The 17,957-nt window shown below is 40.5% G+C and overlaps 1 protein-coding gene across 2 annotated transcripts in view; it reads left to right on the forward strand.

Annotated features, from left to right (window-relative positions):
* MTA3 (metastasis associated 1 family member 3) overlaps nt 1-17,957 on the forward strand; it is a 173,708-nt gene that overhangs the window by 88,171 nt on the left and 67,580 nt on the right. For both annotated transcript variants that reach the window (XM_039231778.1, XM_039231780.1), the window contains exons 7-8: nt 8,044-8,146; nt 12,332-12,431. In XM_039231778.1, the coding sequence (XP_039087709.1) occupies nt 8,044-8,146; nt 12,332-12,431 (203 nt within the window). The remainder of the gene's footprint in view (nt 1-8,043; nt 8,147-12,331; nt 12,432-17,957) is intronic.

The raw sequence follows: 17,957 nt of genomic DNA on the forward strand, positions 1-17,957 counted from the left end.
TCATTAGAATTCTGATTGAAATTGTATTAATATTACCTATTCCTTTGGGAGGTGACTGGTCATTTTGTAATATTGAGCCTGTTTCTGTGGGTCTACGTGGATCTGTTTTCTGAGGTTTTTATTCTGTCCCACTGGCCTGTTTGCCTGTTAATGTTATAATAACTCACTGTTTTAGTTATAGTGACTTTGTAGTGTATGGCTAATGTCTCGTGAGGCTAATTCTCCTCTTATTTTTCCAAATGAATTTTATTATTGGCTTGAATCTTACTTAACTATGTCTGGAGGAATTTCAGTTAATTTAGGGAGAACAGACTTTTGATGCTTTTGAAAAGTCTTAGTTAGAAACAATGGATGTCTTTTTCTTTGTTCAAGGCTACTTTTGAGTCTTGTGGTTTCATTTTTCTTTTATTCTTTTTTTAATTTCAAGTTAGTTAACATGTATGGTAAATTGGTTTCAGGTGTAGAATTCAGTGATTCATCACTTACCTATAACACCCCAGTGATTTATCACTTACCTATAACTTCATCACAAAAAGTGCCCTCTTTAATACCCATCACCATTTAGCCTGTTTCCCACCCACCTCCTCCATCAACCCTCAGTTTCTTCTCTGGAGTTAAGAGTCTCTTACAGTTCACTTCTCTCTCTCTCTCTCTCTCTCCCCCCCCCCCACCTCTCTCTCCCTCTCTCTCTCCCTTTCCCTATGTTAATATTTTTCCTAATATAGTTTTAGTCATATAGATTCTATACATTTTTTAAATGTTTTTTTATTTATTTCTGAGAGAGAGGCAGTGTGAGCAGGGGAGAGTCAGAGAGAGGGAGACACAGAATCTGAAACAGGCTCCAGGCTCTGAGCTAGCTGTCAGCACAAAGCCCGATGCAGGGCTCAAACACATGAACCGCGAGATCATGACCTGAGCCAAAGCCGGATGTTCAACCAACTGAGCCATCCAGGCTCCCCTATAAATTTCTTTTTAAGTTTATAATTTGTTAGCTATAAGTATTCATCTTTAACAAAGAAAAACACCATATTTTTCTTCCTTTCATTTTCTTCATAAATGAAGAAGCACATTGGATTCTTATTTGAGCCTACAGCATTTAGCGTATCCAAAATGTTACATTTCACGTATAATCAGGCAACTAACTAGATGCAAGATTTAAAGAACTTCTTTTTTTGTAATTAATATATTTTCAGGGAGAGGGTATAAGATGGCAAATAGGTATACCAGCAGTTAAACCATTCTTGTAGGGGCGCCTGGGTGGCTCAGTCAGTTAAGTGCCAACTTTGGCTCAGGTCATGATCTCACAGTTCATGAGTTTGAACCCCGCATGGGGCTTTGTGCTGACAGCTCAGAGCCTGGAGCCTGCTTTGGATTCCATGTCTCCCTCTCTCTCTACCCTTCTCCTACTCATGCTCTCTTTCTGTCTGTTTCTCTCTCTCTCAAAAATAAATAAAAACATTAAAAAAGAAAAACATGGACATTAGCATAATACACATAGCTAGTACCTGTCCTCAGGGAAATTAAATAGTAGAAAATACCATACTCAATAGATATTTAGGACTTGCTGCAGTCTGTGTTTACTAACCCTTTTGATACTCCTGAGTGGGTACATTTGACCAGTGGCCATATTCCAATTTGCATTGGCATGGGATCTAGAGCCTGAATTAATACCCCGAGTAGGTGGCAGCATCAGCACCGTGCCAGAATATATAACAGGCTTGCTTTGTTGTGAATGTGTCTTGATGGATTCTAAAACGTTGTTGTGGCATTTGTCTTGCTAGTGAATAAACCTTTTTGTTGTTTCAGAATTTTAAAATTCATTTATGGCTACCCACCATCTAACAAACTCTTGAGATCTGGAAAGATCAGTATGTAGTTTGCAAAGGAAGATAAAGGTCTCTTTGAGATTTTTTAAATCTTCTATTGAGCTTGAATAAACCACCTAGAGAATTTTCCATTGAAAAATATGTCATAACATGGAAAGTTTTGAATTCTTATTTCATTGTAATACTGAAATTTTCAACAAAATCTATTTAAATATTAATTAAAATTTGTAACTGCAAAAACTGTTATAATAACATTTAAATTAATAAACCAAAATGACTGTGGGTCTGTAGGTTTGGGCAAAACCTAGCAATAATATGTTTCGCTGAGTCACCTTGGGAAAAACACCTCTTAAGTTCCCATTTCCTCATTATTTTTTTAATGTTTATTTATTTTAGAGAGAGATAGAGACAGAGACACAGAGCAAGAGTGGGGAGGGACAAAGAGAGAGGGAGACACAGAATCCCAAGCAGGCTCCAGGCTCTCAGCTGTCAGTACAGAGTCCATCGTGGGGCTTAAACTCAGAAACCGCGAGATCATGACCTGAACCAAAGTTGGACATCCAACCCACTGAGCCACCCCGGCACCCCCATGTCCTCCTCTTTAAAAAGAGAATAATATGTATGTGCACACTTCATAGTGTTGTGATGATCCAATGAAGTAATCCTGGAAAGCATTTAGCAAAGTGCCTGACACTCAGTGTTTACTGTTGGAGTTGCTTCTCCCCGGCCCCCACGGTCTCCTGCCATCAGTTAAATAACTCTTGCTGATATTTGGGCATTTCAAGATGTGTCTGTCTTTGAGAGTTAAAGAATTAAATTAGTATAATCTCTTCTGCTACAATACTTGCTTTTTAACTTGAATTAGTTCAGATGTGGTTGATAAGTAGCGAAATGTCAGTATAGCATGGAAGTTGGTCAGTTTATAGGAGACTTTTCTCAGCACTCAGGGAAGTAAGTATTCTCACAGATGAGGACAGTTTAAGAGAAAAAAAAAGATGGAAATTCTACAAGAATTCCTTTCCTCTAGTGCAAGTAAAGCCTGGTTCCGTGGCTTCAGAATCTGTGGCACTTTCCACTATGATAAAGCTATATGGGGAAGCTTGAGAGTTAACGATGAAGGGGCTTTGAAGATATTCTCCCCTAGTGTTAAAAAAAATCCTGTGCCCTGTTTTGTTTTTTACTTTTGTAGAAACTATACAACCAACCATTGTTTTTGTTGCAAATGTCAGTAGAGACTTAACTGTGCTAGTGTTTTTATTATGATTATTACTTTTTAAAAATTCTCTGCTTACCTCGTAGGTTTTCAAAGTCTTACTTTCCGCAAACCCTAGTTTTTTAGTGTGTAATTTTGCAGAATGTGCGGTTCAACAAATGTGGTGGATGTTAACTAACTTAAAAACACCAACCTATAACAATTAGGTGTAAGCAGGTGTTAATTGCAACCATGTAGAACAGTAATTCTCAACCCTGGGGCAGGGGACATTAGGCAATGTCTGTAGACAGTTTTGGCTGTCACTGCTGGTAGAGGGAGTGAGCGGTGGGGCTTAGATGCTAGTGGCTTCTAGTGAGTAGTGGCCAGGGAAGCTGCTGGTCGTCTGGTAATGCACAGGACAGCCCCCTCAACAAAGAGTTATTCAGGCCTGAGTATCAATAGTGCTGAGGTTGAGAAACCGTGCTCTAAGGGTTCTTGGGAAATAGTTAACAATAAATGTTATTTTTGCATTAATATTTGTGGTATTATAGTACTACTTAACTTTGGGGATGCCTGGGTGGCTCAGTTGGTTATGTGTTGAAGCCCCACATTGGGCTCTCCTGCTTGGAATTCTCTCTCTCTCTCTCTCTCTCTCTCTCAATAAATTAAACAAACAAACTTAAAAAAAGTAATAATTATGAAGTATAAATTGTTGTGTGATCTAGTCTACTTCTGTGCTTTTGTTTCTATTTGTGCCAGTACGACATCATTTAATTTCTATTGCTGTATATTATAATCCCACCCAGTTTAATTAATTTTTTTAAGTTCATTTATTCATTCTGAGAAAGAGAAAGTGTGAGCAGAGGAGGGTCAGAGAAAGGAGAGAGAGAGAATCCCAAGCAGGCTCCATGCTGTCAGCACAGAACCCAGTGTGGGGCTCAAACTCATGAACTGTGAGATCATGACCTGAGCTGAAATCAAGAATTGGATTTGTGGAGATTAATATTCAAATTATTTTATTGGCTTTAAAAACTAAATTTTGTGAAATTTAGCCTTTTGGTGTACTTGTACAGAAATGATAGCCTTAGGATTTTAAATCTTTACTCTTTTTTAAGTTATCTTCTTTGAAAGTTTCGTTTTATATAAATATAACTCGTTTTGTTTCTTAGTGTTTTATATTTTTGCTGCTATAATAGAAGATATATTTTTTTACATTATATTTTCTTTGGAATGGCACTACATTTTTTATATTCTTTTTTATTGTGCCTTGTTACTTTTTTATAGTGTCTAGTTACTTATTTTTATGTTATTTTTATTGAGATATAATTGACATGTAACACTGTATAAGTTTGTTTACCGTATATTGATTTGATGAATTTATATGTTGCAATGTGATTACTACCATAGCTTAGCTAACACCACTATCACATCATATGATTATACTTTCTTTTTGTTGTGGGAACAATTAATATCTAGTCTCTTATCAACTTTGAAGTTTATAGTATTACTGACTGTAATTACTGTGCTGTGCATTAGATGTCCAGGACCTGCTTTTCTACTAGTTGGAGGTTTGTATCTCTAAACAACGTCTATCCATTTTCAGTTTCCCTATACTGTAGCCCCGTGTAACCGCTGTTCCACTCTGAGTATTGCTTTTTTAGATCCCACATGTAAATGATACACAATATTTGTCTCTAGTAAGTTCCTTTGATTCATAATATAAAACATTGGCCAGAACCTTCAGAACCATATTGAATAAAGATGGTGACTAATGGCATCTCTGTGAGTTTCTGAATTTAATATAACATGAAAAGTATAGTACCTTGATGATTGGTGCAAAGAAAGTGAATTGTGTTTAGAATAGAGAATATTTCCAATTATCCAGGAAAGAGCCTATGAGTTCCATACAGCTTTAGTTCTTCAGAGTCTTTGAACAACATAATGTACTTTTAGGTGATAAAACTGAAGAAGTTCTTTGTCTACATTTTCTCTTTTCTTTTTTTCATCCATGTTTTCTAGAAATCTTAAAATTGTAGGTAGCTGGAGGGTTAGGGATACCACATTTAAAATCATTGCTGAATCTACATTTTTTTCAAAATTATGAAGAATTTTTGAAGCAAAAATAAGGTGCTATATATATACACTTATGTAATTAGTTGGTAAATGCATTTTTTAAGAATTCAGAGATTAGGAGGATATTCATAGGCTGGTGGGGATGAGATTGGGACTGGACTAATTGCCCGGGTTATCTTCAGTGGAACAGTGGAGTGAAATTATTGCAATGAGTAGCGTGAACATGACCAGTAATCTTGGTCCTGTCTTTGGCTCATACCAGTTACCAGGACTATTCCAAAGATTAGTACGAGCTTAGCTGAGCGTTTGGTCTTATAGCTTCTAAATAGGTTTATTCAAGAGTTCTTAAATGTTTTTTTCCCCTGTGAAGAAATGATCACGTTGTGATATAAATGTAATTATATGGCAAACCCAAAATGGGGGATTCTCATTAGTTTAGAGTGACTGATATGGAACTCTTTTTTTTTTTTTTTTTTTTAAGAGGGAGAGAGAATCTTGAGCAGTCTATACAACCAGCATGGAATCTGATGCAGGGCTCAGTCTCCCAACTGTGAGATCATGACCTGAGCCAAAATAAAGAGTTGGACACTTAACTGACTGAGCCACGTAGGCACCCCACGATACGGAACATTTCTTTATTTTTGAGAGAAAAAGAGAGACAGCGTGATTGGGAAGGGGCAGAGAGAGAGGGAGACACAGAATCCAAAGCAGGCTCCAGGTTCTGAGCTGTCAGCACAGAGCCCGATGTGGGGCTGGAACCCACAAACCATGGGATCACACCTGAGCAGAAGTCAGACACTTAACCCACTGAGCCACCCAGGTGCCTCCATACCATTATTATTTATCTTAAGTTTTATCATTTGCAGATTACAGGGAAGTGTAATTGTGTCATTCTACTTTCTCAAGTTTCATACAGTTTGCAAATCTTCTGGCTTTTAACTGTGAGCTAATGTTGAATGTCTTGGCTTAGGTTGCCGAGAATTGTAAGCAAAAACAATGAAAACCAAAATCCTTTCAAACACTTTAGACCTAGTACTCGCTCTGCTCTGCTTGTGCTTCTTTATGTTAGGGGTGGAGATTGGCTGTATGGTTACCTGCCTTTGAACAAAACTGGGCAAGTCCCACCCTGACAGCAGTGGCTGACTTAGGAGGCTGCAGATGGAAAGGCTAGGTCTGCCACCCTCCCCTACCCCCTTTCTCCTGTTGAGCCCCTGATACCTGCTTGCTCCTATATTAGGTCTGAGCACAGTTGAGGTTCCTAGCCAAGGTTTGTCAGTCATCAGGGACGCTTAGCTTCAGCACATAACAGCCAGTGCAGGGCATCCTGCCTCATATAAATCAAAAGCTAAACAAAGCCAAAACCAGTCCACAGCCTAATAAGAAATCCATAGTTGAAAATTGGACCCGGGCGCCTGGGTGGCTGGCTTAGTTGGTTAAGCGTCCGACTTTCGCTTAGGTCATGGTCTCGCGGTTTGTGGGTTCGAGCCCCGCGTCGGGCTCTGTGCTGACAGCTCGGAGCCTGGAGCCTATTTCAGAGTCTGTATCTCCCTCTCTCTCTGACCGTCCTCTGCTCACGCTGTCTCTCTCTCTCTCTCTCTCTCCCTCTCTCTCTCTCTCTCCTAGAAATAAATAAAAATATTTTTTAAAAAAATCAGACCTCCAGTTGCCTCCCATGTCTCTTCAATTACTGTCCTGTCTTGACATTGAGTCCTGCCCAACAGATCTATCTCCTTGTGAGAGATTCCTAAAATAAAGAAAGCATCTTGCATTATTGCCAGCCTTTTCCTCAGCCCTGCTAGCATTGCTGCTTTCTGTTAATGCCAACGCTATGCATGCAGTTCTCAAGACCTGAAATTGACCTGCTACAGACATCTCCTCTCTTTACTCTCTACCATCAGTGTCAGCACCATGTTTTGTCTTCATCAGATATCTCTGTAAAGCAAAGCACATACCATTGCTAAGTGTGAGATACAAAGTTTGGTTCTGGTCTTGCCACTCTCCTACTGAAACGGCTAGTGCTTCTCTTTACCTCGAAGTAAAATCTGTGTAGAATCTTCAGTGATATGTTCATAACCTCTTCTCTTAGTTATCGTACTCTCTCATTCCCTTTAATTCGCTTGTGACAAAATGAGCTGTTTTTCTCTCTTTCACATCATAAAGCCACATTACTTTGCTCATATTCTTATTTCTTACTTTAAGTCCTTCTCCCTGCTGGTGCAATCAGACCGTTCAGTTCTTAGCAGAAATGCCACGCACTTTATGGCATCATTCCCTAGCTTGTCCGAAGTGATTTCTCTAATTGTTGGAATCTTACAGCCATTTCTGTATGTCCCTTATGACACCTATTTCTTTTTGTTTGTATCATAGTGACTTATATAGTTAGTTTTACCAGTGAAAGTATCTCGTGGCAGGAGTGCTTTTTGTTTTGTCTTTATGTCCCTCAGTATGAGGCTGAGTACCTCACACATGCAGGTGCTCAGGAAATACATGTTTTTTTTTGTTTGTTTGTTTTTTATTTATTTATTTTATTTATTTATTTCTAGGAGAGAGAGAGAGACAGCATGAGCAGGGGAGGGTCAGAGAGAGGGAGACACAGACTCTGAAACAGGCTCCAGGCTCTGAGCTGGCAGTCAGCACAGAGCCCGACGCGGGGCTCGAACCCACGAACCGCGAGATCATGACCTAAGCGAAAGTCGGACGCTTAACCGACTAAGCCACCCAGGCGCCCCAGGAAATACATGTTACTAACTAAATGAAGATCTCATATGGTTGGTTTGGTTGTATTATTATCAGTGTTGACTTTACAAAATGTTGTCTGTCTGCTGAAATAATGTACCAAAATCACAAAATATTTGCCTTACATTTTGAATGCTGTGGTGCCCACAGTCATCAGCCGAATGTGACAGTTGCCTTGTTAAATAACAAGACTCCATTTCTTTTGTTCTTGGACAGGAGAATCAGATGAGAGGGAACAGTCCAAATTGGAAGTTAAAGTTTGGGATCCAAATAGCCCACTTACAGATCGCCAGATTGACCAGTTTTTAGTTGTAGCACGGTAAGTATGACACTGTTGAGTCAAGAAGTTTCTTTTTTTTTTTAAACATTTTGTGTGTGTGTGTGTGTGTGTTTATGTTTACTCATTTTACTTGATATTGCATGCATACAAGTGGGCGAGGGGCAGAGAGAAAGAGAGAGGGGGAGGGAGGAAGAGAGAGAATCCCAAGCAGGGTCAGCACAGAGCCCCGTGCGAGGCTCAAACTCACGAACTGTGAGATCATGAACTGAGCTGAAATCAAGAGTTGGGCACTTAACCAACTGAGCTGGCCCAAGAAATTGCTTTTTATAAGAATTTATAGGTGTATATGTGTTCCTTTCTTTGTATTCTGCCTTTCCTTTGGTTGTGTTCTTTTTCTAGTTAAGTAAGAAGGTCGAAATATGTATCATACCACTTCCTAAATATGATTAATCATTAGTTTTTGTTTGAAAATGTATTTATTAATTTACTGATTAAGAAAATAATAATTTCTTCTTGTAAAATTGTGTGCACCACAGACAGTATGAAGATGAAATTCACCACTGGAATTCCCATATCTTTAATTAAAGCAGTTAGGTCCTTTACACTAGATGGGGACTATTCAGGTGTGTGTAATAATGTGCACCTTGCATTCCCCTTACTGCACCTCCACATGAGGAAGACCTGCTGCTAAGCATTGGCTTTCTTGGAGAGCATTAAGCCTGGCTGCCCAACTGGCTTGCTCCCCTGCACTTGACCCACCACACCCTTTGAGAAATGAATGGGACAAAACTTTATCTTTATTTTTTCAATTACAAAAGTAAATGATACTCATGGTGGAGTTATTGCAAGGCAGCAAGTAAGTGGGATTATCATAACATAGTAAATAGTGGGAAAATTGGGGAAAAAAACTAAGCGTACATCAGCTAGCACTTGCTAAGTGAATTCAAGTATATTCAGTAATGGAATATTACTTTACAATAATGAAAATAAACGAATTAAAGGATATGTAGCAAAGAGATAAATCTCAAAAATAATGTTGAGTGAGGATACACACAATATGATCACTTATAAAAGTTTTACCGTGTACAAACAGTGTCTTCGTTAATGGGCATATAGTTGAGTATGTGTATCATGTATATGTATGGGTTCTGGGGATGTGTACAGGAAGCTCTAACAAAATTTTAATATTTATTTCCTTAAAAAATGATCCAAGCCTGGCAAAATATTAGAATCAAGTTGGTACAGACATGATTACAAGAGTCTTCACTAGGTTCTCTAGTTTTCCATTGAACAGTTTTTCATGACGCAAAGGAGACGGGTCTCAGCCCACCTGGACATGACAGCACTGTTCATGGTGTCTGTCATCATGGAGGTCACACATCATGTTGGCGGCCAGGCATTTGGACTCCAGTGCCCACACACCCCGCCACTGGTGACCAGGTGGAGACCTGATGTACATTGTTGGGGAGCCAGTCAGGAGACAGAGGAGACTGTAGACGTGAGGGCGGAAATTAATCATTGGTGGAACCACTGGCCTAGAGATGCCAGGCAGATTACCCAGATCTGGGGTTATTTAATAGACATTGCAGGTTTAAATTTGATTTTCTTTGTTTTTTCCTTTTTCCTTGAAGCCAGCATGAAAGACACAAAGGAGATGCACTTGGTGCCTTTCTCATTTTTTTTGCTCTTTTTTAATGTGTGTGTGTGTGTGTGTGTGTGTGTGTGTGTGTGTGTGTGTTTTAATTTCTAGGGGAGAGAGAGAGAGACAGCATGAGCAGGGAGGGTCAGAGAGAGAGGGAGTCACAGACTCTGAAACAGGCTCCAGCCTCTGAGCTGGCAGTCAGCACAGAGCCCAACGTGGGGCTTGAACCCACGAACCACGAGATCATGACCTAAGCGAAAGTCGGACGCTTAACCGACTAAGCCACCCAGGCGCCCCATTTTTTTTTTTGCTCTTTTTTAGAGAGAGAGAGAGAGCATGAGAAGAGGGGCAGAGGGAGAGAGAGAGAATCTTGAGGTTTTTTTTTTTTTCTTTTTAACATTTATTCATTTTTGAGAGAGAGACAGAGACAGAGAGTGAGGGAGACACAGAATCTGAAGCAGGCTCCAAGCTCTGAGCTGTCAGCACAGAGCCTGATGTGGGGCTCGAACTCATGGACCACAAGATCATGACCTGAACTGATGTCAGACACTCAAACAGATGAGCCACCAGGCGCCCCAGAGAGAGAGAGGGAGGGAGGGAGAATCTTAAGCTGGCTTCATGCTCAGCACAAAGCCCAATGTGGGGCTTGATCCCAGGACTCTGAGATCATTACCTGAGCTGAAATCAAGAGTTGGATGCTCAACCAGCTAAGCCACCCAGGCACTCCCTCAATTTTTGTTTTTAAAAAAAATCTTCTAAATACAAATGAAGACCATAATCAAATACCATTGCACATCCCACCAGAACGGTCAAAATTTAAAAGCCAGTACCAAACATTGGTAAAGAGGTAGAGCAGCCATCACCCTCCTATCATGCTGGTGGGAGTGTAAGTTGCTATAACCAGTTTGCTATCTGACCCACACATCCTTTGAGTGTCACTCCTGAATGTGTACTCAGCAGAAGTACATACAGACACCTGTGCACCAAAAGATGCATCTACAGATGGCATTCATGGCACTACCCAGAATAGTCCCAAACTGGACATGATATCCATCAACAATAGAGTGGGAGGGGGCATCATACAAAGGAATACTCCATAGCAAGGAAAATGAGTGCATGCCTCTAGTACCAGTAGCATGGGTGAGTCCACAGACATCATTTTGAACAAAGAAGCCGCATGTGAAAAGAGTACATAGTGTGTGCTTCTATTAAGTTCTCAAATGAGCAAAACTAACCCATGATGGTGGTTCTCTTTGGGGAAGAAGGAGAGAGGACAGGTTGGGAAGGAGTAGGAGTCTTCTGGGCTGCTGTTGTTGTTCCCTGACCTGGGTGTTAGTGACATGGATGGTTCTGGGGTGCTATTGCTGCATAGTTGTACAGGGTGTGCTTTTGTGCATGTGCATTACATGTTCATCAGAACATTAAAAAGGTTTCTTCCTCAGCTAACTTCCTTACAGTATAGTAAGGGAAGAGAAGAAATTAAAATAAAATACAACAAGCAGCAGGTCTTAATGTTCATTTCATGCTTTTTCCATGGGAAGGCCTTTTAAATCATTACGTGAAAAAAAAGTGTTGTGGCAATTGTTATTTGTTTCTTAGGTGGAAATCTATTATAGCCTGAGCCTTTATGGGAAGAAGTTGCTACAACTGATGATACCTCATTTCAAGGGGAAAATGTTATTGGGATCTCACAATTTAGGCTAAAAAAAAGTGGTCAGAACTTGTTTTGGAGTAATAGTCAAACTCTGCGTTTACTTCTCACTTTTTGAGCACAGTTGAATACCAAATTGTTTATTCCACGGCATTTCATAGTGGACCTTTCCCGCCTTTATGGCTCACAAATCACTTTTTCTCGGTTTCATTATAATAACCCATATATGGTTAATTGCCTTGTCAATGCGGAAAGCGTAAAATACTTTTCATTTGATATTTGATTCTCAGACATCCAAGAACTTGTTTGGTTTTTTTTTTTTCTTCTCCATGGCGCATACCCACACGACAGCTATATTTGTTATTTACCTGTGTAAACTTACCTGTTTTCCTGTGTAAAGCAGTATTGACCCAGCTGAGCCCCACCTGTAAAGAACATGGGAAAGAATTGCCCACTGCCTATTTAGGAGATTACCTCCTCTCTTGGAGGCCGATACACAGGAATGAAGACTTTCTAACACTGCTAGATGCAGAGGAGGTTGGTTCCATCGCTGTGCTGTCCCCCTCCCATAAGTCCTCGAGGCAGTTTGCCTCATGCAGTCCCCCGCGCCCCGAGATCCTCCCTAAATGAGCACACCGAGAGCAAGAAGGAAACGAGCCCCCCGCACCCCAAAGAATTGTAGCAGAGATGAACATAGCGCTCCTCTTGGCCACCACTGTTCCCTACATAGGAGGAAACTGAGGCATCCCGCCCAGGGCGCAACACGCTGATTGCAGACAAGACTGAGCCTCCCACTCAGACCTCTGCTCGCAGGCCCCGGGTCCTTAGCGCTGACTTCTACAGTTTTCACACACTACCCAAATGTGTTTTTTTAAGTATAAAAAACTAATGGGGCCTTAATTTTTCTTCTTTGTTTTTGTGGATTATTCAGTGCTGTTGGGACATTTGCTCGGGCCCTTGATTGCAGCAGCTCCGTGCGGCAGCCTAGTTTGCATATGAGCGCAGCTGCAGCTTCTCGAGACATCACCCTGGTAAGTTGGGTTTTGAAATGTCGGGGTTATTATTTCCTCTGCTGCTTTAATTTTAAAGCCAGTATAGCAGTGTTATGGATGGGAGAGCTTTCTGTTGAAAGAGGCTTCTGGCTCCCAGCCCTGCTGACTGCTGGGTTGATTTGGCTTGGCTGATTGGTTGACTGGGGGTAGGGAGTCTCACCCTAAGTCCCCGCTTATGTGTGTGAGCTGAGACGAATAAGGACTGCTGATGGAGTAGGTATGAAACAATAAAAACATATTCTGAGGAAAACAACATTCTGACCCATCTCTTTTCACTTTTATACTTTTTTCCCCTCATACTCTATCTATGTACTTAAATTGTTACACGTCATATATATAGCACTTTACAGTTTTTTGTTTTAATGTGAGAAGGAACTCTTTTGTCTTTAAATGTTTATTTTTTGAGAGAAAGTGTGTGTGTGGCGGGGGGGGGGGGGGCGGGGGGGGGGGCGGGGGGGAAGAGTTAGACAGAAGACCCAAAGCAGGCTCTGTGCTAACAGCAGAGACCCCAATGTGAGGCTCAAACCCATGAACCGCACAAGATCATGACCTGAACCTAAGTCAGATGCTTAACCAACTGAGCCACCCAGGTGCCCCAGTGCTTTACAGTTTTTTTAAGTGGACGTGACCACCTCTTGAAACTGTTGGCTATAGGAGTTACTCTGTCATTATTCAGTATCAATATTTATAAGTTTCTGTGGAATATTCACTGGAAAAAGGTTCTGTTTTTGTACATTATTTCATTACATTATGGTTGCTTCTTCTCAGACTATTTCCTTTTTTCTCTTCATGAACAGTGCAACTTCCCATGTTCAGTATACACCTCTAATGCGTGCTGTGGCCAGGCGTTGAGCTTGGCGCTTAGCTGCTTTCTCTGCACTGTCCAGCAAAGTAGACCTGCAGATTGTTTTTGTTTTTACGTTTATTTTGAGAGAGAGAGAAAGTAGGTGAGGGGCAGAGAGAGAGAGAGAGAGAGAGAGAGAGAGAATCCCAAGCAGGCTCCACACTGTCAACACAGAGCCCAGCACAGGGCTTGATCTCACGAACCGTGACATCATGACCTGAACCAAAACGAAGAGTAGTACACTTAACTGACTGAGCCACCCAGGTGCCCCAGGATTTTGCCGATTGAAGTTACTTTTCTTTATGATTGCCACGGCCCTTTTGAGACAAGCATGATAATGTGCTCATTTTACAAATGAGAAAACTGAGTTTTGGTGAGGTTATTTGATGGATACCAATTACATGTAATAAAAGTTCCATAGTTTTTTTTCCACAATACCATACCTCTTCACAGCCAATTTATTATGAAATAATGTAGGTCTTCTTTCTGCAGCCACTTATTTAGTGCTGGATATACCATAACTCATGACACTATGTTATCCATCCTGTCTCTTCTGGATACTAATTTCTGGGGATTCTCTTGTAATCATTAATATGAGGGTGCCTGCATGGCTTAGTTGGTTAAGTGTCCAACTCTTGATTTCAGCTCAGGTCTTTCTCTCTCTTTCTCTCACTCACTCACTCACTCACTCACTGTCTCTCAAAATAAACCAAAAAAAAGGGGTTCCTGGGTGACTCAATCGGTTAAATGTCTGACTTCAGCCCAGGTCACGATCTCATAGTTTATGAGTTCAAGCCCCACGTCAGGCTCTGTGCTCACAGCTCAGAGCCTATAGCCTGCTTTGGATTCTGTGTCTCCTTCTCTGCCCCTCCTCCGCTCACACTATCTGTCTCTCTCTCTCTCTCTCTCTCTCTCTCAAAAAATGAATAAATGTTAAAAATAAATTAATAAATGAATAAACTAAAAAAAAAGTCAGTACCATGCTCTGTTGATGATGACTGCAAATGCAGTCTTGCCCAGAGTATGCAGAAAAAATGTGAGCAATAATTTTGTTTTTCTGTTAAATTTATCAGAGTTTTATAGTTACCAACTTAGAGAAATACACCTTCCAGTCATGTCTTCCTTTCACCTCTTTAAGCCATAATCACTGCCAAATGAAATGCATCAAAAAGTCCTGAAAATTCTTCCCCCAAAATGTATCCAAAATCTAACCACTGTTCTCTGTCTCCGGTTCTTCCATGCTAATCCAGACCTTGGTACTTAGGGTACTGGCACTCAGTACCTCACAACAGGTTTCCCCAAGTCCACTCCTAAAAGTCTCAATTTTGTTTTCTGATGGAATGGAATACAATGAGAGGTTCTTTCTTTCTCATTATGTTCCAGTTGGAAATGCTTTCCCCGAAATACCACAGGAATGTAAAAACTCATACTGGATTGCACATCAAATTCGTTTCTTACAGTGCTTTCTTATACTATAGATAATGGTGAAAGCATGAACAGTCTATAGCCATCAGGGAGCCCTCTATGCTATCTTAGAGACTGGAATATTGTTTGTAGAAGCAAGTTCTGTTCTCCATTGGTACGTTAATGTTTTATGTAAAAGTTTAGGGGTTTCAAAATAGGTTTATATTTTGGTTGTTTAGAAGTTGGACTTTACCGAAGGAGTGAGAGTACAAGTGTCACATTTGTAAAAACCTTCACAATCCTGCCAACAGATATTTATGTGAACCAAAATTATATGGAATCTAATCACTACTTGTATATTTTTCCATGTTCAAGATTTTTTCCTTCAATTATAAAATTAACGTATGCTTATTATGAAAAATGCCAAAATTTAGTACAGTAGCAGGCAACAAAAGTCTTGTACTCATTACCCAGAGTAAAATATTCTCACCATTTTGTAATATTTCCTTTCAGCCACTCCGTGTATTATGAACAGTAATTCCCGCAAATTACAGGATAGAACAGAAGATAATGTAATAAAATTCCACATAATGCCGCCTAAAACAAATGTTAGTATTTTAGTTCTTTGGATTAAAGAAATCTCAGCGGTTATACTTTTGAGTCTCTGATACTGTCTCCCTAGTCCCATTCTGCATCCTCTCTGTACCCCTGACCCCCATCACTCTTATTTCCTGTAAAGAGGCAGCTGCTATCACAGATTTGCTGTGTATCTAGTTTTTCTAGTTCCACTATGTATTTGTGTGTCTGAAAACAACATAAAGATTGTTTTGCATGTGTTTCAATTTACTCTGTGACATTTTGCTATTTGCCTATTATTGATATCTACCATGTTAATAAGCACATACCCAGTTCACTCACTTTATCCACTGGGTAGTATTTGTAGTACTCCTTCATGGAATACTGCACCACATTATTTATGTATTCTCTTACTGGTGAACATCTGGGCTCCTTCAAAAACATTTTTTATTTGCTACTATCCATAATACTGCATTGGAAATCCCAATACATATCCTGTGTGAGCATGTATGTGAGCTCTCTGGCATAACTAGAATTGGAATAGTTATTCATAGTGATTCATAGGGCAGTGCTCACTTTAAATTTGACCAAACACAGCCAAGTTTATTCTACACAAGGCAGAAATAAATTTATGTATTTATTTTTTAAATGTTTATTCATTTTGAGAGAGAGTGTGTGTACACACGCACTAATATGTGATGGAGAGGGGCAGAGAGAAAGGGAGAGAGAGAATCCCAAGCAGGCTCTACCCTCTTAGGGCAGAAGCCTATGTGGGGCTCGATCTCGTGAACCATGAGATCATGACCTGAGCTGAAATCAACAATCGGACACTTAGACAACTGATAGAAATTTATAATCCCTGATACAAATTTATAATCCCGTAAGCAGTCAATGAGTGTTTTCCTGTCCTCATCCATTTTTTTTTATATTGGCTTCAACATTGTGTATTTTCAGACTAAAGTTTGTACTAACCTCATGCTTGCCTCATTTTAACTTATATTCTTACTTAATAAGGTTAAGCAGGTTTTCATGTTTATTGACTCTTCAGGGTTTATCTTCTTTGTATTTTAGATTCATATCCTTTGTACATTCTTCACTTGTTTCATTTTTTCTAATGCTTTAAAAATAGTATTCATATTCATGACTATAAATCTATCTGGAGTGGTTTTTTTTCTTTTAATTTTTTTTTTAATGTTTTATTTATTTCTAGGAGAGAGAGAGAGACAGCGTGAGCAGGAGAGGGTCAGAGAGAGAGGGAGTCACAGACTGAAACAGGCTCCAGGCTCTGAGCTGGCAGTCAGCACAGAGCCCGACGCGGGGCTCGAACCCACGAACCACGAGATCATGACCTAAGCTAAAGTCGGATGCTTAACCGACTAAGCCACCCAGGTGCCCCTTTTAATGTTTATTCTTGAGAGAGAGACAGAGCACAAGTGGGGGAAGGGGCAGAGAGACAGGGAGACACAGAATCTGAAGCGGACTCCAGACTCCAAACTGTCAGCACAGAGCCCACTATAGGGTTTGAACTCACGAATCCTGAGATCATGACCTGAGCCAAAGTCAGACACTTAACCGGCTGCGCCACCCAGGTGCCCCCACGTGAACTTTATTTTTACAACATAGTGGAAGTCATTTAAATCAGAGTTGGGTTTTTTTTTTAATTTAATTTATTTTATTTTTTTATTTATTTCAGAGAGAGAGAGAAAGACAGCGTAAGCAGGAAAGGGTCAGAGAGAGAGGGAGATACAGAATCTAAAACAGGCCCTAGGCTCTGAGCTGGCTGTCAGAGCCCGACACGGGGCTTGAACCCACGAACCGTGAGATCATGACCTGAGCGAAAGTCGGATGTTTAACCAACTGAGCCACCCAGGCACTCCTAAGTCAGAGTTTTTGTACTTTGTCTCCCCCCACCATATTTTCCCTAACAATATAAAATACTCTTTCCTATCATCATGAGAATCTGGAAAGTTGATTTTGTTGTTGTTTTTTTAATGTTGTGTGATTGTGCCTTGTATAGATATACTGTTACTTAGCACTTAGCCTTTCTCGTGTGGTATAATCCTGATCTTCTGAGGTAACATTTCCCAAATTATAACCAGAGATGCTCCCCGTGTTGTAGTGCAGCAGATCCCTCTACCCTGTCTGAGAAGTGACAAGGGAAAGCCTTTTCCTGAGACAGTACAGAGCTCTGCGACAGGCTGATCTGCCTCAAGATAGGTGTGAACAGGCAAAGAGCAGGTACGTGGCCTTCTGGTTCCCGCTGCAGCAAACTCTCTGCTTCCCACTGGTGGTGACTGGAGGGACAGCGGGTGAATTTCTTTTGGTAGAGGGCAGTCTTTATTTTATTTTAAATGTTTATTTATTTATTTTTGAGAGACTAAGCACTGGCGGGGGGGGGGGGCGCCAGGAGCAGAGAGCGAAAGAGGGAGACCCAGAATCCAAAGCAGGCCCCAGACTCGGAGCTGTTGGCACAAAGCCTGATGTGGGGCTCAAACTCCTGAGCTGTGAGATCATGACCTGAGCCAAAGTCAGCTACTTAACCAACTGAGCCACCCAGGTGCCCCCTGAGAGGGCAGAATTTTTAAAGATTCAGTATTTGTCATAAAAGAAGCGTTTTAAAAAGAACACAACCTGTGTACCTTAATTAGTTTAAACATCATTTTGTGTGTATCTTTTGCAGC

This window comes from Hyaena hyaena, unplaced genomic scaffold (assembly GCF_003009895.1).
Source record: "Hyaena hyaena isolate Hyena2069 unplaced genomic scaffold, ASM300989v1 scaffold_57, whole genome shotgun sequence".
Lineage (NCBI taxonomy): Eukaryota > Metazoa > Chordata > Mammalia > Carnivora > Hyaenidae > Hyaena > Hyaena hyaena.